Source organism: Cavia porcellus, unplaced genomic scaffold (assembly GCF_034190915.1).
Source record: "Cavia porcellus strain 051 isolate PalLab524CR breed Dunkin Hartley unplaced genomic scaffold, mCavPor4.1 scaffold_6, whole genome shotgun sequence".
In the NCBI taxonomy this organism is placed as follows: Eukaryota; Metazoa; Chordata; class Mammalia; order Rodentia; family Caviidae; genus Cavia; species Cavia porcellus.
In genome coordinates, this window is record NW_026947489.1 from 898192 (window position 1) to 922646 (window position 24455).

The following is a 24455-nucleotide window of genomic DNA, read 5'->3' on the forward strand; positions in this document are numbered from 1 at the left end:
ACTGCTGTGCAGAGTTTCTGTCCAATGCAGACCCTGTCCAATCTGTCTGCCCCTGAAATCCCAGCACCTCCCCAATCTGGGTTTTGTTGTTAGCACCACATGCTCAGCGAGAGACAGAGCGGTGGCAGCTGGGACCGGGGAACAGGACACAGGGGTCTGTGAGGCACTCCCTAAGCCCAGGGCTGCAGACAGTGCACAGGATACTTGTTTCGGGAAGCTTGGCCACAGGGAGGCCCTGAGGACAGGGCCACATCCATCATGCCAGAGGTGGAAGAGGGTACATAACAAACGACCTCCTTAGTGATTCTGACAAGAGTGACCATTTTAGGTTTCCTTTTGAGCTTGGAGCTCTCCTGTCTGGCACTCTCTTGTCCACTTAATACCTGCCACACAAGGCAGCAGGGATGTGGGCACTACACTCAATGCTCCTGGCCAGCAGGAGGGAACAACGGCCACTCCTGCCTGCTAGGGCTCGGCCTCCCTCAGAGACACAGCTGCCCCTCTGCCTCCCAGTGCCCTTCCTAGGCTGAGCCTCTGAGACTGACCACATTCTTCACTGAAATCTCAGTGACTCCTCCCTGCCTCCAGGACCAAGTCCCACTCTTGCCCCTGGGCCTTTACACAGCTGTCCTTTCAACCTGGAAGTGTCCCTCAAGATCACACTAGATACCAAGGGTGGGCTTGTGTCCCATTTCTTGGTAAACGTCTGCTCAGCTATCTCCTGAAGGTGGGGACCCAGTGGCTTACCTTGTGTCCTTGTCTGTGGGCCAGATTGTCAGCTGAATGGAAGGATGGCTCTGCCCTGCTTTGCTTGCACCTGAATTAGTGCTGGGTCCCTGTCCTACTGACTGGGGAGGGAGAGAAGGCCCTGGCCCTGCTGGTGAGGGTCCACAAACCAAGTCTCTTCCTTTCTGAGGTCATTGTTTAAAATGCCAGCTTTGGGCCAGGGGTACAGGTCAGCAGCATGGTGCCAGGGGCAAGGTCCTGAGTTTGATTCTCAGTTCAGAAAAAAAAGAAAAGAAGAAAAGGCCAGCTTCACTAGAAGATGAACGTGCCTCTCCTCTCCATCTGTTCTCAGTTGAAATATCCAAATTGATCCATGCAAATTCTTTAAAGATGAAATATAAAACCCTGTTGTGACTTTTTTCAGACAACTTTTGATCAGGTTCTGTGAGCTGGCGTAAACATTTTTAACCGAAGATCTGAGGTTAAAACACTTCTATTGAAGATCAAGCAATGCGGTCAAACAAACTTAAGGGAAAACTAACACACACAAAAAGACATGGAGCTCTCACAGTGTAGGCTTCACCCGCCAGAAGAGGCAGCATCACAGACAGGGCAACGCTCCTGAGCTCTTCTCCTCACAGGTCAAGGCCATGGACACCTGTGTCCAGCCCCAGCCTCAGGTACCACCCGGCTCTCCAGCAGCACCACAGCACCTGCCTCGCAGTGGGAACACAGTGCCTGTGCCCTGCACAGCCCACAGACCCTGCAGGCCCAGGGGAGCTGCCTGGGATTTGGCTGAAAGGAACACAGCCAAATTCCAGGCCTCCAGAGCTCCAGGCCCCATCTGGTGTTTCTGGAAATAGTTTACCAGACTTCAGAAAAAGAACATCTTCATCCTATCTGTTGAGTGATGGTCTAAACCCATTTTCTTCATGTTTGAGAACCAAGTTCACAAGTATATGAACAAGCAGCCTATCGGTCCAGTGAGTCAGTGTCCAGGTCTCCTGAGGCCAGAGCATCCCTCCTGCCATCTCTGTCCCTCCCTCCTCAGCCTCCACTCTGACATCATATCCACATCCTGCCTTCTTTGCTTCTGGCCTCGGCAGACCACTCATGTGCCTGGGCCCCAGGTCCCCACCAGGTGCAGCCTCACCACCTCTCCAGGTGCCTTGAGCCTTCCTGAGGCACAGGGAGAGTGACAAGATGGAAGGGGACCGGGGGCTGCTGGGGGCTGTGAAGCCACCAAGTGATGACTGTTTTTAAAAAAACAGTCGTAGTAGAACGAACATTCAGGATGTAGCATCTTTAGTCTAGTTCCTAGATAAGAATCATTTTTAAATAACACTGCTCATCGGTCTTCATTTTTGTTGCTTTTATCATATTTTACCCACAATCTCATCATTTACCAAAAAACTGCTTGAAACCATTTGCTAAGAAAATGCTTCAAAAAGAAAGTGACCGAAAGAGGCCGGGCCTAGGCACCAGAGGTACCTCGGACAGGTGCCCAAAGCCAACTCCCAAGAAACACAGTTTTCCTGAAGGCCAGAGCTCAACTTGGAGTAGAACCCAAGGGGCTGCGTTCCCCAGCCCGGACTGGACTGCAGGTCACTGGGCTAGCCCAAGTATGGAACAAGTGATGCCACCTCCTGGTATGCAGCTCCAATCAGGGTGTGGTCTCCCTGCAGCCCACAGGGAAGCTGGGCCCAATGTGCCATCTCAATTGGTGGGGGACAGAAGCTTGTAAAGCCCCAGTGGAGAACAGACACAGCTTGGCAGGGGCCGAGTCTCACAGGACAGGACTGGTCCCCCAAGGGAGCTGCTGGAGGAGAGTGACCCCACCTTACTGCTCCTCTCACATGGGCTCTGCTGGGGAGCCACCTGCCTGAGACCCTCGCCAGAAGCCAGCACTGCACTGTGCTGCTGGGCTGCCCACGCCAGGGGAAAAGTCAAAACTTAGAAAAATGAAGTCCCAGCCTCAGGTCTTTCATTACACAAACAAAATGGACTGAAACAAGTTGTGACACCAAGACTCTCAGCAGAGGCACTGTGACATTCTGGATGGACTCACTGTCTGCAGCCAAACTCTGTACGTCACAGGACCGTCAGCGGCACGCCTGGCCTCAAACTCCTTCGGGTTGTAACAGACAAGCCTGTCTCTGGGATGAAGTGTCCCACTGAGTCATCGGTTTAAACAAACTCTGTGGAGGCCTCTATCTGTATTCCTGCCTGCACCCCAACTTTCTTCATCTCTGGGCCTCAGTTTCCTCAGCTACCCGTGGCAGTGACTGTCACCCTGCAGTCAGCCCCCTTCCTCCTGGCCAGCCCTGGGCACTCACCTGTTCAGGAAGATGCTGCTCACGTCATCATGCGTGATGGGCGGCTTCTTGGAACTGGCTGCCATGCGCAGAGGGCGCAGGAAGTTATTGACAAGGATGTGCAGCTGCTGCACGTACTCAGCCTCAGCCTCCAGCATGCTGAAAACCACCTGGTTCCTCTTGCGCATGCTGTCAGCATGGGGTGAGCGGATATAGTCTTGGATGATGGTCTTCCACTTCCGCCGGCACAGCCAGCCCCTCAGGAAGCTCTGCACCTACAGAAGAGCTTGCATTAGACAGCTGCATGCCCAGGGCACAGACTACAGCTCTGTCCCTCTACATGTGGGCCAGGCCTGGCTATGAGTCCTGCCTGATGCTGAACGTGTCCTTGGGGCCCCTAGCACTTCCAAAGTGAGAAATGCAGCTAATGAGATGATGGCTGGACCTGGTACAGACCAGACTGCATCAGCATCTCTGGAAAGTCTGTTAGAAATGGAGGTTCTCAGGCCCTGCCCCAGACCTCTGCAACTGAACAAGAGCCCTGGACTGCTCTAGGAACACTCTCTGAAGAAGGGAGACCGTGGCTCCGAGTCTCCCCACAGAAGGCAGCTTCAGCAGTGCAGGTGCCTGGGCTATGCTGGGCATGGCTGTCCTTTGCTGTGTCTAATGGCTGGCTTGGAAGCCAAGAGGATTCCACCAAAACCACTAAGAGAGAAGGTAGTGACCAAACTGAACAGCACGTGGTGAATTAGTTCACCTTGAGCATGGGCCTCTGAGCTCAGCATTCACCGACTGCCTCTCCTGACTCTGGGGAAGAGCACAGGTACTTAACTCTGTCCTTGGAGTCAGGCTGTGTGCAGTGACCCAGAGTTGGCAGGAACTTGGGAAAAGGCCTGGATTCCCACACGCACACACACATTTTAGGCCCACCCCCTATGTTCCTGGCTGGGTCATGTGTGGGCAGCATGGGAAGGGATACAGGGCACTTGTGCCAGGCCCCTGAGTGTCTGTTACTGAGTGTACTGTGTGCGCCAGCACTGGGCCTGTCTCAACCCAGCAGCGCCTCTGAGATGAGTCTGTGAGAAGCAGGCAACTTGGAGCACTGAGGCTCTGGGCTGGGGAGAACAAGGCAACAGGAGGTGGTGGCTGGTGTCAGCTGGCCCTCTGTAAATGCCCAGACCAGAAAGGTAGCCGGAAGCCCAGGGACCAGAATGAGGATGGCAAATGTCGTCCTGCTCTGAGTGGAAGCTGCTGTGCTGCTGCCTGGCAGACTCTTGAGACCTGGGTTGGCTGGCAGAAAGTGAGGCAGAAGAAAACACAGCCATCACTAAGTGAGGGGGCTTCTCAGTGACACAGGGCTTGGGGCTGGCGTTGCAGCCAGAGCTTCAGAGTCACTCTGCACACACTCAGCTGTGACCACTGGGGTGAGTCACGTGCCTCCCCAAACACGAGATGAAGATAATAATGAAACCTCAGAGGGTTTCAGTGAGCAGCCACATAATGTTCACCAGCTCCTAGATTAGCATGAGTAGTGGTTAATGAAGGTGAGCTTCTCCTAGTTTTGGAAACCAGAAATCAGGATGTTTGGTGAAGCTTTTAAAGCACTAGAAACAAATACAAAGAAAAGAAAAAAACTCGACTGCATGGGTTGAAGCCTCCACACTGGCAGGCTGGGCTTGGCCCCAGGGACACAGAGGAAATGCAGCCTCTGGCATCTCAATCATCAGGACCCTGACCCACCTGCTCTCCCAGGAACAGTCTGGCCTGGCAAGCTGCATGCATGGGCCAGCTCCCACCCTGTGCCAGTCCTCCATGGCACCATCTGGTTCTGCCCTGCGGCCTTAGACAGCTTCCCTGACACCTTGTGTGCAGTCTGCTTCTGGGAGTGCTAATGGGGTACAGCAGGGGGCCTCTTACAAAGGCCTGGATGATCCTGGGGCATTGTGTGAGGTGGTGCATACCTGACAGTGGTGCAGGAGACAGGTGTCATGGGTGGTAGCTAGGGAGTCTGGGTAAGGCTTTGGGTAATGTGGAAGAGGCTCACTAAGAAGACTCTAAGATCTAGGTCTGGTCCTGGCACCACCCACTCCTCCTTTGATGGAACCTCAGTTTTCTGGGGTTACACCACTCCCGTTCATAGGGTAAACAGATGAAATGTCTGTCAAGGTGTCACCCTTGTCACCAAGGTGTCAGGGGCTGATGGGGCTGCAGGCACAGGAGTGTGGCCTACCCCAGTGACACTGCCCACCCCTGGCTCTAAGGAGGGCTGGCTGGACAATGGCCCCTACCTTCTTAATCTTCTTGATGTCACTGTCATCGTCATTGGTGGTGACAGTCTGGGTGGACTGGATGCGTTCATTGTCCTTCAGTAAGGCAGCAATCTGCAACACAGAGGCGAAGCAGCAGCTAGTGGAGCAGGACTCAGCCTGTGGCCGGGGCAGGACGGGGCCAGGCAGTGCCCCAAGCTTCTCCTCCTGCATGGCTCATGTAGGGCATGGAACGAGGTGCCCGCCAGACTACAGAACACGAGGAGCAGGGCAATAGGTTTGGTCTCAGTTCATGATTCTTCCTGCACTCCGAAACCATTCATCCCTTTATTTTTAAATTTTGGTCACAGTAAAATATATATAAGCTAACACTATCTTAATCACTTTACACAAACAGTTTAGTGGCATTTGGTACATGTGCAATGGGGTACAACCAGTACCACTAAACAGCTCCAGAACTCTGTGTTTTCCTAATTGAAATCCTGATTGTGCCCCTTGATCCTGGACGCTGGCAATGCTGCTCCACGCCCTGTGCCTGTGAGCGTTACACTAGGGCCTCTCAGATGTGCCGTCAGACAGGACTTTCTGTGTCTGGCTTATTTCATGTCATGTCCTCAAGGTTTGCCCATTCTGTAACTGGTGTTAGAATTATCTTCTCTAAGGCTGAACACTGTGTTACTGAGTAATACAATAATACACATAACTACATGAGTATATGGTATTTTATTTAGCATTCAACTCTTAATGGATATCCAGGTAGTCTGTTTTCAAGCAGAACCATACTTGGGGATAAATCAGCTCAGGGCAAGTGGCTCTCCATTGCCTGGGTCACCCTGCAGTGCTTCTCAGAATGAGAGCTCCTGGATGAGCACATCCCGGACATCGCTGGCCTTGGAAAATGAGATAGACCTCGGAATGACATGAGCAGTCCAAAAATCTCCGCTGTGTGTTGGGAGTCACAGTGGTCAGCACAGCTATAAGAATGAGACTGGGGGTCCGGGCCCGGGACCAGGCAGCACAGTCTGTACCACAGCCTGGGTGGAAAGGCCAGGGAGCAGTGCTTGCATGAGGTCTGCAAGTCCCCAGCTCAAGTCTGGTGTTGCAGCACAGGGGATTTCCCTGGAAGAGCTCTGGGATTGCCAGCTCCCTCTCCTCTGCCCAGTGGGCTCCAGGGAGAGGGGCTGCCCTGTTCCATTCATTAATGTGCTCCCAGTGCCCTGAGTACGGCGCCAGGACTCTAAATGTGCTCACCAGTCACATAAATAATTCTAAAGAAAATCAGCAATGGCAGCCACAAAACCCACAGCTAGAAGAAAACACAGCCATCACTAAGCTCCACACAGCTAAAAATAGAAGCTCAGGATTCTACACAGACAGACAAGAGCCACCTGGAGCACGTGGCTGCGTCCCTGGAAGGCCACTGGCCGCAACACAGCGTGAATGGGTGCTCACTATCAGCGCGCAAGTGAGCGCCGGGGAGCAAACTGCAGCAGCTGCCTGCTCTGCATACCCTGGTTGCTAAAATTACTCGGGCCTTTACAGGAGAGTGGCTGAAAATACCCAGCGGAAATGCTTAGTGCCAAGATGGCTTTTCTGTCGCCTCTCATCTCACCTCTCCACATTGCCCTTTTGTGATCCCTTGAGAACAACTGCACATAGAAATAAAAACTGATTGCGTTATCTGTGGTCTAAAAACACACGTGCATGTATGGTGCACATGCACACACAAGCTCCAGATCCCTCGGAGGTGCACACGTTCCTTAGCGCCCTCACCTCGGCCTGGTGTTACCACCTCCGGGCCAGTCTGCTTTCTCTGCAGCTCTGGGTTTTGCACTCTGCACTCCTTTTCAGCTTAGGGTGATGATAGGTGTGTATGGGCTGTTGTGTGTTGGGGGGAGCCTGTACTTAAAACTGGTGGTGTCTCCTCAGAGACAGGCATTCCAGGACATCGACTCCACAGAGATGAGGGCAAAAAATAGATGCAATTAGGCCAGCTGCACTGCTCCACGCTCACAGCCTGAGGTCTTTATTTAAGGATCAGAATGGGTGAGCAAAGCTGCGGAGAGCGCTGGGAACCTCAAACATCTAAGGCTGCTGCCTGCTCATGCTTGCAGCAGTTCAGGGATGGTGGTGGGAACCTGGGGGGGGCTTAGGGCGGCCTTCTTCCTATTACCTGGCAGGTCCTTTCAGGGGCTTTCCCGGATCCCTGGTGTGTCTGACTGGCACCTATGTCCATCAGTGCCCTGGGAACTGGACCGTATCAGTCACAGAATGCCTGTCTCCACCCTTTATGTAGCGCCTGGGTCCTGGTTGCCATGCTCATCAAGCAAAGCTTACTTACTTCCCTCTGGGCACTGTGCAACAGCTGCTCTCCATCCCCTACATATTTTAAACCAAATGAGTTTAGTCAAGGCTTTAAGGAGGAATTAATCCAGATTTGTCACTTTTTGCTAGAAATCCAGCTTTTACTAAAGACCTCCTTTTCTTGCTTTTCAAAGTGCTGTCACGTAGCTCTGGTCTTCCTGCTTCCTCGTGCTTCCCTCTTGCCCCTTCTAAGCCCAGGAACTCCCCCACCCATCTCCTGCATGCCAACCCACCCACCCACCTTGATGGTGTCTCTGTGGAGCCCTAAGTGGGCAGCAGGACAGGGACCAGGTGGGGCTGTGTAAGTCAGATCCTTCTCTGGGGAGTTCCCTGGTGTTACCACCGAGAAGTGGCCCAGATGGCCACAGAAGTAACTTACAGTTCCATGAGGCAGGTCCAGAGCACTGTGCCCATGGGAGTGACAAGGACTTTCCAGAAGTTTTGAAGGACATAAGCATCCAAAAGGTGATCTAAGAGGGAGGCAGCTTGAGTGCCCGAAGGCTTGGGATGTGACACGTGCTTGAGGGTGGAAGGTGGTGAGGAGGGGTGGCCAGGGCTCTTCTTGGAGGGCAGCCATATTGAGGCCAGAGCTGGCAAGGGGGGGCTAATGCTCTCTACCTTTCTGAAGCAGTCTTCTCCTTTACCTGTTTCACATATTGGGATTTTATATGGCATTTGTCGGCAGAATGGATTCCAAGATGGTTTTTGTTTTCAAATATTAAAGAAGAGATGTTGGCAGTTTCTTCCAGAATTGGCCTCCTGAGCTTGGGAGAGCCTGTGTGTCGTGCAAAGTCCTGCTATTGGTAAGCTCCCAGCTGCCCCAGGGTTCCTTGGCACAAGGCCACAAGGAAAGGACACTGTGCCACACCATGCTCTCCAGCATACCCTTTGCATAAGGTGTCCTCAAAGGGCTGTTGGGTTGTGAAACAGGAGGCCTGTCCAGGAGGGAACACAGACAGCCGAGGTGTGGAGCTCCTGTGAGCACACAGTGGCTGGCACAGCAAGACAGGGCTGCCGAAGCCAGAGAGATGGGGGACAGAGGCCCTACACAGCTGCACAGAGCCGTGGGCCCAGAAAGGCTGCAACTGCTTTAAACCTCTGTTGCTGCTGTCTAGATTCTGAAGCCCCCATGGTCCAATTTTATTTTGCTCCTGGTCCTGTAAATCAAGTCTAAGACGTGAATGTTATGACCAGATCCCTGAAAAGAAATTCAGACTTGGAATCTCCACCAATTCCTGTGGTGTAAATGCTATGGATCTGGGTCAAATATACAGCCCAGCCTGCCTGGTAAGCACAAGTCCTGAGTTTGATTCCTGGTACAAAAAAAAAAAAAAAAAAAAATGCAGTGAACCTGGCCTACTTTAAGCCATCAAAGATCAAATCAGTTACCAGCAAAATTCTTGTAGATTTAACAACTGGATCTTGCAAGTGGTTTACACAAATGTCCTGTGAGCCAGAGGTCACGAAGAGTATGTGTGTGTGGGGGTGTGTGCATGAAGAGGTGGTGCTGTTTTTCAGCTGTTTTCATGATGCACCCTCTTCTATATCCAAGGTGGAGAAAATCTATTTCATGTGACAGCCTGGGTCCCAGGGCTTGGAGACAGAATAAAAGCCACTACTGAGTGGGCATAAGAGCTGCTATGGACACTCCGGAGCTCTTCCATTTTGCATATGCAGAGTGGAGTTATTTCCCTGAGGCCCTGTGCTCATGTGACCTGCTTCAACTCAAAATATGAGCACTAAACCAGCTTCCTGTTTCTGCTGTGGGCTGTGTGAATTCTGATGGTGGAAGCCCTGGTCACTAGTGTCCCTGGCTCTGAGTGAGCTTCCAGTGCACAGTCTGTACCCAAACCACAGAAGCACAGTGCATGACGCACCTGCCTTTGCATCTTAAGTCGCTCAGACTTGGGGTTATTTGTTGCTGCACCATGACCTCAGCTATCATGACAGATCCTGACAGATCCTGACAGATCCCACTTGGAGGCTTCAGGCTCTCGGTTAGGCACCAACAAGATAGAGCTGCTGCAGGAAGCAACTCGAGGAGTTAGGAGAGCAGAACTGTGAAGTGAGTGGTGGTCAAAGGAGCTAATCCCTCCCCTGCCCAGACCCTAAGGGAATATCAGGATTAGAAGATTTTACATAGCACTAGAGTGTGGACCTGAGAGCTTGTGGCTATCCAGGTGATGCCTTCCCTCCTAACATGCTGGGCTGTCACCTACTGGGTCATGAGGTGCTGGTGGGCCTGAGCAGCAGCCTCAGCTCTGTGGGGAGGTCTTGGGTGCAGTCCTTCCTTTCTGTGGCGTGTGTCCCCCGGTCCCTCCAGTTCTGACACCAAGATCTCAGTGTGTATTTCCAGGGTCACTGTTGACCTGCCTGCTTCTTGTGTTCTCTGCATCCCTGATGGTTTCTCTTCAGGAAAGATCTGATTGTCCAGCTCCCTGGAGAACAGGGCCCCTGGCCCTACAGGGTGAATGCGTGTGTGTGTGTGTGTGTGTGTGTGTGTGTGTGTGTGTGTCTATGGGGAGAAAGCTTCACCTGCCCTCTGCCTGCACTGTGCCCCTTCTCTGAGCCACAACCCCCAAGCCTTTCAAGGCAAACCCACATTGCCTGCCTGGGTGACTTGAGTTCATACCACACTGCCATCACTAGACCTGAGAGGTAGGAACTTCTACTCCTCGGTGCCTAACAGAGGGCCTGAAGCCCACAAACCCTTAGGAAACACCATCTCTTGCTAGGGAAAGGGGCAGAGTGACAAAAGCCATTGCCCTGTCATCAAGAACTTCCCAGCTGACCAGTGGGTAGGCGCAGGAGGCGAAGCTGGCTGGAATGTGGCTCTGCCCAGCTGGCAGGAGTACACCCTGGCCTTTCACTGGGCAGGATCCCTCCAGGGCAACTGTGGGAATGAGAAGGAGCCCTGGCCCTTGGAAAGGCCCAAAGGTGGACTGCAGCCAGTTGGGAAAAGGGCTGAGTAGGCACAAGACCTGGCTCTTGGTCCTGTGTCACGTGAGCTGGGCGGGTGATTGGGGCTCTCTTTTCCTCTGTGATGTGTGATGACCAATGCTGGTGTGGGGATGTGAGGGAGAAGGTCAAGCATCTGTGAGAAGAAATGCTGAATCTGCACCTGTTGAATGGGATGCACAGGCCAGTGTTACCTCAAGTTCAAAGCTCTGCTTCAGGGCAAGGAGGAAGGTTGGCTTTGGATGCATGGGTACTTAGGCACTACAGGATCACTGGTTTGAGATGGGGTCCCCTGCATAGAAAGCCCTGTACTTGGTCCTTGAGTTCCTCATTAACCTCCTCTGAGCTGCTTCTACAGGGATCCAAAGGGCCGTGCAGTTTCCTCATGGCCCCTTCACCTCCCTGCCTGTGGCCTGTGCACAGAGATCCTGGGTCCCTCCGCCCAGGTAGCTGGGCAGTTACACATCTTACCCTCTGTGGAACCTCGGTGTGGGCACAGCAAGTACCTTGGCCCAGGGAGTGTGTGGCACAGGACAGTGTGATGGCTGTCACTGTCCCAGCTGCAGCTGTCCCCCCTGCCCACTCAATCTGGGGTTGAGGGGTCCTGGAGGGGCTGTCAGAGGAAGCCAGGGGCTGGAGCTGGATGTAGGCTGTCCTCCGTGGGTAGGGACAGTGAGCCAGAAAAAGGGAGACAGATGTCCCCAACCCTGAGTGGCTCTGCACTGTTCTTGTGCCCAGGACCCTGCAAATCCTACAGCTAATGGGTGCCAGGAGTGTGTGTTTCCACTTTCCCCTCCTTGGCTCAGCCAGTGGTCCTTGTGTGGTACTGGAGGAGAAGCCATCAGACTCTACCACTATAAGTTCTGGTGGGTGGAGACCAGCAAGACACAGAAGGACAGACATCCAGCCAGTGCTTCCCATCTGGGAGCACTGAGGATGTGCAGACCCTGACCTAGGATAGGGACCATGCTGGTGCTCCACCCAACCCCGACACAAGGGTGGACCTGAACCCCATCCAAACACAGGTCTTACTCCCTGCTCAGAGTCCCCAGCCCTAGTCACCTCTGCCTTCAGCCGCTCGATTTCGATCTCTCCATCCTCAATCTGTTGCCGCAGCTGCTTGGCCACGGTCTTCTCTGTCTCCACGATCTGCAGGAGGTGCAGGTACTTCTGCATCAGCGCCTCGTGCTCGGTGGCCAGGGTGCGGTAGCTGGGAGGAGAGGGGGGACACATGGCTCAGACGCTGCCTCTCAGTGTTCCACAGACCCACAGCTCACACCAGCCTTCGTCCCTCCACTGGTCTGGCTCACACCTCTGTCTCTTTTGCTTTCTTGCACAGGCACACACACTCACATGCACATGTGCTCTCAGCTCTGGGGCTTTGCCCTGGTAGACTTTCTGTCTGCAACTTGCTTTTCTCCTTTTCTGGGACTCTTCAGCAGAATGAGACCACAGTGGCTTTTCCACAGACTTGGACTGAAGCCAAGACCCCAGGAGGCTGTGGTGGGAAGCCTTGTGGCCAGGGGAGGAGGCTGCACCTTAGGGTGGGATCCAGGGAAAGGTGTGGTCCAGGCACAGGCCAGCTGGAGCCAGAACAGAGTAGGGTCCCGGCAGGGACCTGGCGGGGAACTGGCAAGAGTGCCAGTCTCTAATCTTCCTGGCCACTTTCCTCCAAAAGCAGGTAACAGGCTGTGTGTGACAGCGCATCTTTGGACTATAGTACGATCAGATTACAATGGTACTTTCTGAACTTCTCTTAGGAAGATGAGTATCGAATGAAATTTGGCTCGGAGCAAAAAGTAGCCAGGTTTTTCTCACCCACCGTGCATCACACTTGGTGGGAAAGCTTCTCTTTCTCTTGGCTGGTCTCACTACCAGCAGTGCTGTGACCCCTCGAACAGGTGCCAAGCCACCTGCCCTGCCTTCCCCTCCTTCATCTGCCCTCCACCACTGCCATCCTCTCCTCTTTCCTTTCCTCACAAAACCAGTGACTTAACAACCCACACATCCAAATCCAGAAGGGAATTTAGGGACAATGAAAGACTGACAGTTCCATTTCATATATGGAGAAACAGACCAAGATGAGAGGCAACATGCCTGAATAAACAGGTGGTCACTGTCCAGGTGGGAGCCAGAATGGGCTGCCTGGGAAGCCTTCTTCATTGGAAGGCAGGCTGAGAGCCACACTCTTGCCAGCTTGCAGCTGTTAACAAGCCAGGAGGCCGTGTAGGAGAATGCTGGCTGACCCCAAACTCGGGCAGTGGTCACTTCCGCAGCCGGAATGCATCTGCAAAAGCTCACACTTGGATTGCTCTAAGAGCCAGCTGACCCTTCATGGTTTCATAAGTCACCATGGATGGGAGGCAGAGGGCACAGAGCTGACCTGCTGCTCTGGGGAGCATGCCTCTCTCAAAGCCACCCCACCAGGCTGGGAGATGTGTACCCCAGGACAGTGACTCAGTTTTCCTTATCTGTGATGGCTACTGTGCCTTCCCCCACAAGAGTCTCCCTGTGAGGCTGGTGGGCTGGCTCTGATCCCAGGCTTTGGTAAGCCCAAAGACTGCCAACCACTGGCAACTAGTTCCAGGAGGCTGAGCAGACAAGATGGGGGTGAGGGGAGCTATGTTCTCTTCCTGTGTCCCCTGGGAAGGAGATTGGGTGATGTGCCGACATTTCCTGACCTGGAGTCACACGGTGCTCACTGGGAGTCAGGGCTGGGATCCCTGTGTGACTCTGGATCTCACGATTCACATCAGCCCCATGGGGACAGAGCGACTCTCTGAGGTTAGGGTAAGGCAGGAGGGACACATGGCCTCACAGGGCTCCTCAGATGTAGAAGCTAGTGCCACAGACACGGTCAGGTGGGAAACACCCATCAGGTTATGGCCTGGGTGGCTGCAGTACATGAATCTCATTGTTCCTGCTCCCCTTGATATAGGGACCCACGCTCAGTTTAGTGACCTGAGCTTTACTTTGGGGTGAGCAGATCCTGATGTAGCCCCAAAACTTCTCTCCTGCTGCATACCGGCCCTGAGTACCTGCTTGTGCTAAGGGTTCTGCTCCTGGTGCTGCGTGGTGCTGATGTGGTGACGGGAAGGTAGTCTGGGTAGGCACAGGCTCTCTACGCTGGTGGCAATGTCTGGGGTGGAGAGCTGCCAGCTTGGGGGAGAAGGCATCTACACAGAAGGCACACAGGTGAGCAGCGAGGGCGAGGGCACAGGGAGCCAGCCCTGTACCCTCCATGGCTGAATCCTGCCTAACACAGGAAGCAGCCTGGGGACAACAGGATAGCAGCGCAGTCCTGCACTCCCCGACTTCAGCCTGGAGCACCCCAACTTCAACCTGGGACACTTTAGCCTGGGAAGAAGCCTCAGCTGATCCTGGACTGCAGACCCCAGGGACTGTGGGATAAGAGATGTTGATTCAAGATGATGGGTGTGTAATAATCTGTAATTAAAATTTTCTCTCTGAAATATATATTACATGTATTATATGTAAAATTATTTTAAAAAGTTAAGGTTTAATGCACATCTGGAAAGCACAGATCTTAACCATATGGTTTGATCAATTGTGGTAAATGCAGAAACCCTAATCACACAGAGGGCATGCCCACCACTCCAGGGGGCCCTCCTGTGCTCAAGCCAGCCCAGGCCCAGGACCCATGCTGAGTTCTACCACTCCCAGCCAGTTGTGGCCGATCTAAAACTTGTATAACAGGACTCCCACAGCAGGCATTGTTTCTCTAGATTCACTCCACATACTGATTTTGGAATTCATCTGTCTTCCTGCACATAATTTTAGCCGATCCTCAGTGGAGTTGCTCAACATTATTCCATTGCACGAAGTACCAAGGTTGGCTTATACTTCTGCCCATTAACAGACACTGTAGCTATTTCTAGTCTTTGTCTACTGTGCATAAGATTGTTAAGGGCATTTGCATATGAAACTTTTTATGGACATTTTTCATTTCTCTGGTATAAACACCAACAGGTGTAATTGCTGTGTAAATGAGTTGATATATATTTAACTTTTTTAAGTAACTACCTAAAGAGGTTTCAGGTTGGTTGTACTATTTTGTGCCCTCGCAGTACCTCAAGGTTAAGGCAGTTCCAACCCCTCTCCAACATTCGGCGTTTCTAGTCTTTGTGATCTTAGCCATTCTACCATATAGGTTTTGTGTTTCACTGCCTTTAGAAAGTGTTTGAATTAACCGATTCTCTAAATTGATGTAGCCCTGGTTATAAGATTGCACGACAATCTTATAATTCCATAACATTTATATATAATGTTGCAGATTATATATAAATAATTTATATATATTATTTATATATTTATATATAATGTTTCAGTTGCAGAGCCAAACCTTGCCATAAATTTATATATAATTTATATATAACATTTATATATAATATATAACATTTATATATAATATTTATATATAATCTTTAATTCCATAACATTTCAATACTTACAAAGTCCCTCCATGTACCTAATTTCATTGGACCTTCACATGACATATTTTAATCTTCAGAGGAACCCTGTTAGCGGGTCTTCATTATTTGATGCTGGGCAGATTAAGGTCCAGTTGTTCTCCACTGAATTTGATTCTTCACTCAATCCAACCCTCAACAGTTGCAGCAATTTCTTTTTTCTTTTTCTTTCTTTCTTTCTTTTTTTTTTTTTTGGTACTGAGGATCAAACTCAGGACTGTGCACTTGCAAGGCAGGTGCTTATGCCACTGAGCTTAAATTCCCGGCCCCCTGCAGCAATTTCTATTCTGCATCACAGCTCTACTCAGGTTACTCCCCTGGTGGATGGCCTTGATGGTGCCCTGCTGTTCACAGAGGAAAAGTTAAACCTTCCAGTCGGTTTCTCCAGATCAATTATGGGCTGATGGCAGCTGGCTGTCCATCCTCTTCTACCTCTAACACCTAATCTTGGCATTCTCATTATTCCTGGATTTGTCTTTCCTGTACCAATGCTATAAATGCTGTGAATGAAAGGGTTTTTGAAAATGTTGTTTTTCAAATGGTTATTTCAAATGGTTTGAATAGTTTTAAATGACTATGAATGGTTAAATCCATTAAATCTGCTCAATTCTCCACTTTGCCAAACATTACTCTATTTCCACCTCCAGATTCTCGAATTTCCATGAGGATGGCAATACTATCTCTCTATCTCTGTCTCTTGTACACTTTGTACTTAGCACAGCCTTGGTGCCCCAGGGCTATTGCACATGTGCCTGACATCTTCCTGACTGGCCTGTGATATCTCTGGCGGAATGCCTGGGAGCCGCTCCTCTCTGCCTCTGCTTCGTGTGTTAGATCCTAGTTGCCATAGCTAAGATGGGATACTCCTTGAGATCTTAGGGCAGGGTCACTTCTAGGGTCATAATAAGGGCTTCTGGTCAGCTGATCGGATTCAAAGCTCAAGGAAGGAACCTAAGCTCAATCTATTGAGAGTAGATCGATCCAATCACCCACCCACCCACCTATCCATCCATCCTCCACCTACACTTTCAACACTCATCCACTGACTTACCCATCTTCTCCATTCCGCCATCATTCATCTCATATATAAGCTCAATTCCAGGCTTTGCATCCACCCATCATCCATCTATTGATTTCCACATCCTTCCCACCCTGTTTGCTGAGTACCTTTTTTGTGTTTTTAATCAAAGTTCTTATGGATGCAAGGACTAGGACTGTCCCTGGTCCTCACCCACGGGGGCAAACATTTTGTGGGAAGGCAGATACAACTGCACCATTGCCCAGAGAACAAGTCTGGGTCCTGCTGCTCCTGACCAGTGCTCAGTTTTGCTTGAGGTTATCAGTCTTGGGCCCACACCCCCACCCACACATCCTGCCCAGGTCTCATGAAGGATTCAGCCTAGCTTGGAGCCCCCATCCTCTCCAGCATGTTTCTCTCCACCTGGCCCAGGGAATCTCCTTCCAAAGAGGCATGGATTGATGAGGGAAAGGGAGGTGCAGGTCAAACCTCAGAGAGGTACAAAGAATTTCAGTATTTGGTGAGCAAACTAGGTCCAAAGGGAATACAAGTCCCAAGGAACTTATTCCTGGCCCTGTAGCACACTCGTGTGGCTGGAGCAGTGTTGGGGGCTGCACGATGGTTCCTGGTGTATTTGTTTCCCTGTGGCCGTCAGAAGGTGCAGGCCTGGTCCAGGCCTGGAGGGAACCTACCAGGAGATGCTGCTGAGGCGCACACCTTCCCAGGTCAGCCTCCTTGCTGGTCACGACATACCTGGCATGGGCGATGGCTGCCACCCACTCGTCACAGTCCTTCGCATCCTCTGTCCTCAGCTCCAGGGCTTTCTGGTTCTCGTGGGTGAAGTTCACTGTAAAGTAATGCTGCCCAGAAGAGAAGACACCCAGTTACCGGGGTCTCAGCAGTGGTGGCGCCTGCTGGCGATCTAGCTGTCTGTCAACCCAGATGGGCTGCTCATGGCCCCTGGAATGTGTTCAAGTTAATGGTTTCACACACTCTACTGAAAGGGCTTTTGTATGATGTAACGAAACCTGTACTTAGGATCTAACAAGGAAGGAGAATCACAAACCCTATTTGCCAACTAATTACACAAAAGCTGGTTTTAAACCACTAGACAGGCTAGAGGGAAAGCAGAGGGAATCTTCCCAGGAACCAAGCTCCCATACTTTGATGCCAAGGACACGGCCTTCGAGAACCAGGTCAGAGCAGACACAGCCCCTACGAAGGCTTCTGTGCTGGTACAAGTGACTGACTGAGGTTTGACCTGCACCTCCCTTTCCCTCATCAGTCCATGCTTCTCTGGAGGGAGACTCTCTGAGCCAGGGTACAGGTGACCCACCCCTGGAGGTGCCAGGCAGCATCAGGCAGAGTAGTTCCATATGTTTGCACAATGCCTGACTTTTACTGAGCACAGAGATGTGTTTACAATAATACAGTGGTGATGGAGCTAAGAAGCCAGGCCACAAGGCTCAGAGAAAGCTACTGTGATTTACTCAGAGAAATTGAGGAGGGCTTCCCAGAGGACGGGTTCTATTGGAGTCTAGTTGGCTGGGAGGCCAGGTGGCATTGTGTGCACCTGATTCATTCAGATCAGCTGGTGCAGGAGGCACAAGGACCAAATGCTAGGAGCCAGCTGGGCAGGAGTGTCAAGGATGTGCCTTGGGTTCGGTGGTGTCACAAACTGGGATCCACTGGGCTGAGAGGCAGTGCAGGCAGCGAGGGGAGAGAAAGAGGACCAGCAGTGCATGTGCTGGGAGGGCCCAGAGAGGGTGACAAGGGCCAGGTGCAGAGCCAAACCTTGCCAGGAAGGGTGCTGCCCTCACGCCTGGGGCTGAGTTGGCAGGATCAGAAGCAAAAGATGCTGAGCTCTTGGGAGCTCCTGCTGACATTCACTGTTTCTGTTAACTGCCATTCTAGATAGCACTAGGGTGTGTGCATATGTGTGTGCACACGTGTATGTTTATCTGTACGTGGGGGACTCAGTGCAGAGACTGTGTCTCTCCTCATCTCTTAGGAAACAGGCCACTAAGGCAGAATGAAATGTCGACTACAGCCTCAAATAACAAATGCTGAACTCAGTAGGTCCAGCGGTTCTGCTTGGCAGCAAGGAAGCAGGGTGAGACAGCTGCAGGTGGTTATATAGCACCTCCTCATCCTTGAGCGGAGACAAACACGACATGTTTTCTCCCACACCCACCCTGTGGATCCTGGAGCTCAAGACAGCCAAGTCACTTGCTCAAGGCCACCCAGCTGGACAGCAGGGGTCAGCGAGGCTTCCTGGACACTGACTGTCTAGTCCAGTGGGCCTGCACTAGACCAAATGAGAGAAGCAGGGTGCCAACCTCCAGGGGGTGCGAGCGGGGGTGGGGGCCTGGGGGCCTGATGCAGGAGAGGCTTCTCTGCCCTTCCTGCCCGGTAGGCTGGGCTCACTGTGGCTAGGGGCGGGCTCTTGCAGTCAGTCCTGATGGAGGGAAGCACAGCTTCTACAGCCCCTACAGCCTCACCCCACAGAAAACCGGCCTCAGAGAAGCCAGCCAGCTCAAGCCACCTCGGGCGCCTCTGTCCTGGTCTGGTGAGGACCCAGTCAACCCCCAATTCTCTCCTCAGGGCACAGCAAGGGAGGATGAGTGCTCCTGAGAGTTTGTTCCCTCTCCCACTCTACAGCTAGAGGTCGGGTCATCTCCATCGACTCCACCTTGTGTTCTTGCCTCCTCATCACCACCAGCCCTAGCAGGTGTCCTGCTTCTGTCATCCCTTGGAGGCCCTGACCCCAAGTGACTGGCAGGCTGCAGAGAGTGGTGGGGGTGGAGGGCATCAGGGCTGTTCTGGAGCTGAGCATACCTCCCAATCTTGTTAGGGAGGCCAGGAAAGACATGGTGGTCTGTCCATGTGCCCTTGTTGGGAACAGCATGGCCACAGTCAGAGCAGGGGCTGTTCCTGCCTGGGATGGCTTTTCCAGGAGGCTCTAGCAGAAGATGGCTGGCTACCCTTCCCTGACACTTGGTGCACACAGCCACACCATGTGGACCAGCAGAGTGTTCCTGAGGGAGACCACTGCCACTCAGCCCTCCTGAGTCACTGAGGATTCTGGCTCTGGGCCACCAGGCAGAAACCACCCTGCATGGGGATCCTTGGAGAGATGGACACAGGGATAGATGGGGTGGGGCACAACACAGACACGGACAGTAAAAATCCACTGGAAAGCCTAAGCCCACAGGAATGGGGCTGAGAAAGGAACACCAAGAAAAAGGGAACACCAGCATCACGGACCTATGAGCAGAAATGAGCAATGTATCTACAGGGGCAGGTGGCTGACTCTGGGGCCTGGCCATGTCTGCTACATGCAGGTGTGGTCAATAGGAGGGGAGGAAGACACAGCTGCTAGGTGGAGATGTGAGCCCCATGCCTGGAGAAAGTAATTTGGGTGTCTCTAGGATCAAGGTCCGGGACCCACAGCCTGTGGCTTTCAGGTGCCTTTGCCCTTGTGTTGCCCCACTGCTGTCCTCATGGTTACAGACAGAGCTCCCAGAGTCGGTGGGGCAGGGGCTCATAGGCAAGGGAAAGCCTAGGAATAGGGTCTAGGGTGGAGTCATCTCTGCACTGGCCCAGAGGGTAGTTTGGGGCAAGCAAATCCCTGCCTCCTGTCATCTGCCCTGAGCTCTGTGATGCATGGGTAGATACACATGTGCTCACACGCACATACACACACCTCTATCATCTATCTATCATTTGCCTGTCATCTGTCTGCCATCTATCACTCTATCAATCTATCTGCCATCTATCATCTACTATTTATCTATCTGTCACCCTATCTATCTATCTTTCTGCCATCTACCATCTAACTATCTTCTGTCTGGAACATCAATGAGAGATGACGGAGTGAGGTGTGTCCTGGTCTTCCCAGACCTTCTGCCCAGGCTGAGGCAGCTTCCAGGCTTGCCATCTTGCCATACCCTCTGGTGTCCTGGCCACACTCTTTCCCTGCCAAGGTAGACAACATGGCAGAGAGTGAGTGTGGGTATGGCACTGCCCACAGCACCCAGCATGGGCAGCACACGGGCAGGGACTCTGAGTTTGGGTGCTGGGCTGTCAGAGTGTCAGCTGGGCCTGGATGGGGCCAGCGCAGGAGTCAGCATATCTATCCCAGAGCTCACGGGACTTCTCCGCAGGGCCTCTTCTGTCTGGGAAACTCACGGCCTGGCTGACTCATGGGTCTAGGACCGCTCATCTGGGGTCTCCAGCGCCTCCCCGCCACCCCACCTGGTGCAGAGCAGATGCTAACAGATGGCTGAAGGAGAGAATCGATAGATGCCCGGGTACTTTGCTGCACCTCGAGGACTCAGGACGCAGCAGCCTCTGCTGCCCCTTGTTAATATGAACTATGACACTATGAAGATCCTTCCAGCTGCAGCTGTGGCTGTGAGGAAGGTGGGACCTTGGGGTCACCCCTTTGGTGGTATGTGGGGCCACCAGTGGATTTTAAAGCATGGCAGGGCTTCCCACAAGTAAGCCAGGCGTGGTGGGGGGTTGCCACTGAGGATGACAAGTCCTCTGTGCTGGCCTGCTTCCTTCTCTTTCCTGAGGATGAGGTGGTCAGAACAGGGAAAGCAGACTGTGCTTAGACAGAGAAAGGGAATTTTTTGTGAAGTGTGTAAATAGCAAAGGTTATGGATGCCCTAGAGTTTTAAGGAAAGGTTTTGGGGAAAGAGAACAGGGAAGGTAGTTCCACTGCTTCTTGCTAGGCCTTTGAAGTCTCCAGTTCAACAGTTTACTGTGAGAAATTTGAGCTATCACAAATGTTCTAAGAGTTTTACAGTAAAACTGCACATGTACAACCTCCTCAGTTCCCCAGGGCACTGCAGGCAGCCTTAGAGGACTCCAGGCAGAGGCTGCCTACTGCTGATCCCTGGCCGGGAGCAATGCCTGGGCACCCGGCCCCATCTGGGCAGTACCTGCTGGTACTCAGCGGGGCCCCACTGGCTTCTTACTTCCCTGGGCAGAAGGCTAGGTCTGGGCTAGGCTTGGTGTCCTGATGACTTCCTAGGAATTTGGAGATGGAAAACACATGAAACTCTCAGGACCAGAACAGCCCAACTCTAGGCCCAGCGGAGCAAGGACCGACATCCCATCTAGCCCTATGTGGGAGTGTTGAACTGCTCAAGGCATGACCAGCAGAAGCGGAGTGTTGTGTGCTGCTTCAGCCTTAACTTCAGTGTGGGGCCAGAAGGGAAGAAGAAACTCAGGAGGCCATATTCCTCTTGGGGTAAAGAAGTGGCCTTAATCACGAGGGAGGAAGGCAGAGGCAGCAGGTCCACTCCAGTGCTTAAAGTGACAGTTGGGGGACAGCACACTGCCAAGAGACACTGCTGCTGGTGCTGCTGCCAGCTGTGTGCAACCTCAGATGCGAACAAGACACCGTCTCAGCTCCAGCCTCTCCATCTACACAGTGGGCAGGAGAAGGGTCCCTTCCTGTCGCATGTGCTGTGAGGGCCACCTGGGGTGACACTGGCATTTTCTTGTGGCAGGCACCTCACATCCACCTCCTGTAACCCTTTATAACATCATGCTCCTTGGCTGGGCAGAACGAACTGCCGGCAATTCAAACCAAATGTGATCATCTTCCAGACCCAGGTTCATTCTGCAACTGTGGGGCCAAGTCTTGGGAAGCAGTAGGGGAAATAGGTACTGAGGGCCTGAGGTCACTGAGGGCCTGAAATGCCCATTTTCTGGGAATCCGGCTGGCCAGAGCTGTCAGAGCCCTGGCTGTGTCCTCCCTATGGCACTCAGAGCTCCCTGTCTCCTCCTGTGGCTGCCACCACCAGCTGTGTCCTGGCCTTCACAAGAAGCAGAGCCCAGGCAGAGGGATGAACCTGTGCAGGGCTACAGCCAGGCCTTCACCAGCGGCTGTGGGGACCCAGGCAGGCACCCTCAGCCCCGTGTGCTGCAAGCGTAGAACAAAGCCAGCCCTTGCTGCTCTGGCTCTCTGTGTTCTCAGCTCTATTCTCGTCTCCACCTTTCTCTGTAGGCCATTCCTGCCCATCTTCTGTCTACGTGCTCCTCAAGCCTCCACTCCCCCTGCCCTTTTTCAAGAAGGTCAGTCTGCTGCATCAACAAAAACTCCCCCAACCAAGACACTGGATGTGCGAGCCCGCCTGCTCGCCTGTAAATTGAGGCAGGAAGACTGCTGTGAGTTCAAGGTCAGCTTGGGCTACACAGTGAGTTCAAAGCCAGTGTGAACTGCTTAGTGAGACCCCATCTCCGAAACAAACAAACAAACAAACAAACACCCTGAGGAATAAGTTGCCTAGGAGAAGCTGGGCCATGTCTAGCTGTGAAAGGCAACACACCTGAACAATGTGAGCTCCTTCAGCAGATTTAGCCCCCTTTGGGCAGCTGCCCCCTGCTCTGCCACTCTGCCTTGCCCCCACAGCCACCTGGTAACTCCCAGGCTGTCTCTGCTGTTACCTCAAGCCTCCCTCCAGCCTGCACCATCTGTAGCATCAGGGAATAGGCATTCAGATCCAGGCTCCACTCCAGAGTCTTACAAGTGAGGTGGGGTATCCAATAACTCTGAAAGCCCAGCTGGTTCTGCCGTCACCCAGTCACCCAGTGCGAGGATTCCGGGAGGAGCCCGAGACTCCACATTTCTCTCCTTTATCCTCTTGCCCTCTGAGATCCACATCCCTGAAGGCACAGCACAGTGTGGAAATGGCCCTGAGGTTGCTCAGCTGAGGATCTAGGAAGCTGCAGAGGAGACAAGCTAGAGCAGACCGAAGATCTGTGTGCTGAGCTCTGCGTGTCAGGCCAGAGCATCTGGGAACCACCTGGGTCCCAGCCAATGACATGCCCAGTGTGCAGGAGTCAGGCGCAGCAGAGAAGTCACCAGGTCTGGGCTCCTTCTGAGGCACAGGTTTCCCACCCGGGCTCCATGGGTGAACACAGTTGTGTTCACCAGGAAAGCCTCCTTATGCCAGGCTGCTCAGGGTGCTCTGCTGTTCTTTCAAAGGAAGAATCCAAGTAGAAACATCCCATCCCAGTCTCACCGGCTGTCCCTGGGATGGAGTGTGGAGACTCTGGAAGGCTATGCACAGAAGAGACTCTGAATGTTCTGGAACCTACTCCAGCAGGGACCCTTGCATTTTCAGTTTTCAGAAAGATGCCTCAGCATTCAATAAAACCCAGCCCGGGATGCAGTACATGCTAGGGCATAAGGACATAAGGCTTTGGCTCTAGACAGGGTTAGGGTTAGGGCGCTGCTGTCTCCTCTCACAAAACCAGCTTGCAGGCAGTTCAGACAGACAACACGGACTCTGTAAGATCATCTTGAGCCCAGCAGTACTTTCCAAATTACAAGGTCAAGCAGTGGGTCTCATCAGCCTACTGCTGGCTGAGTACTGGAAAGCACATGGTGTTTTCCACACACTTGTGCACATGCACACACACATGCACTGCACTGGTTAGGGCTGCTGTCTTGAGGATGAGGCCTGGAGGGGCCAAGCCAGAACCCAGTAGTGGTTCTGAGACCCATGCACTGCGATGGGTTATGTCTTCCAGCCCCCAGCTGCTACAACCCATGAACTCCTCTCCACATGCTCTCTGGACTCTGCGTTTCCCTGCTCAGGGCTGGGTCTCCAGCCTGTATCTCAGAATTCAGACTCACCATGTGCCCGAGGGCAGGCGCCACCACTGCTGGATGGCGCCCCCTGAATTGGGCCCTATTCTGCAGCCCCATCCAGCAGGGCCAGCCCTTGTGGGCTGAGCCTCAGCCAGCTGCCTGCAGCCCCTGTGGAAGAGAGATGCTGTGTTGCCACAGGGAGCCCTGCACACATATGTGTCTGCACGTGTGTATGGGTGTCCTGGCCTGGAGTTCCTCTTATCACCTTTCTTCTCCCCATAAGGGAAATGTACCTGGGCTCTCTGTGTCCTCTGTTCCCTGGCCAAGACCCCAAGAAAATGCTGGCCCAGATCCTCAGCCCCACAGCAGTGCTTCCCAGCCCAGCTCCTCTCACTCCAGGTTCCAGGTGGTGCCTGCCCACCCATGAGGCCCTTGCTCTGGTGCTGGGTCTCGCCAGTAAACACACCAGGAATTTCAGGGGCCTGCTGGGATGAGGATGCAGCTCCTCTGGGTTTGCTGGTGCTCCTGCACCAAGCAGGAAGGCCTCTTGGTGTGGCAGTGCCCAGGGACAGAGGTGACCTCCACTGGATCCTGCCCTCAGTGCCTGCTGGCTTCTTGCTCCCCAGCTCGGCGCCTGAGTTCCCAGGTCCCTGCTCATCCCCCAGACCTTCTGGAAATGAGTGCCAATCCCAGGCACTGTCTAAA

The 24455-nt window shown here is 52.8% G+C and overlaps 1 protein-coding gene across 1 annotated transcript in view; it reads right to left on the bottom strand.

The window, feature by feature from the left end:
* Nucleotides 1–24455, bottom strand: part of Rasgrf1 (Ras protein specific guanine nucleotide releasing factor 1) — a 105265-nt gene that overhangs the window by 73201 nt on the left and 7609 nt on the right. Inside the window, exons 2-5 of the mRNA XM_004999636.4 lie at nt 16892–16998; nt 11693–11840; nt 5330–5422; nt 3063–3316 (exon numbers count right to left, since the gene is read on the bottom strand). Coding sequence (XP_004999693.1) covers nt 3063–3316; nt 5330–5422; nt 11693–11840; nt 16892–16998 — 602 coding nt within the window. The remainder of the gene's footprint in view (nt 1–3062; nt 3317–5329; nt 5423–11692; nt 11841–16891; nt 16999–24455) is intronic.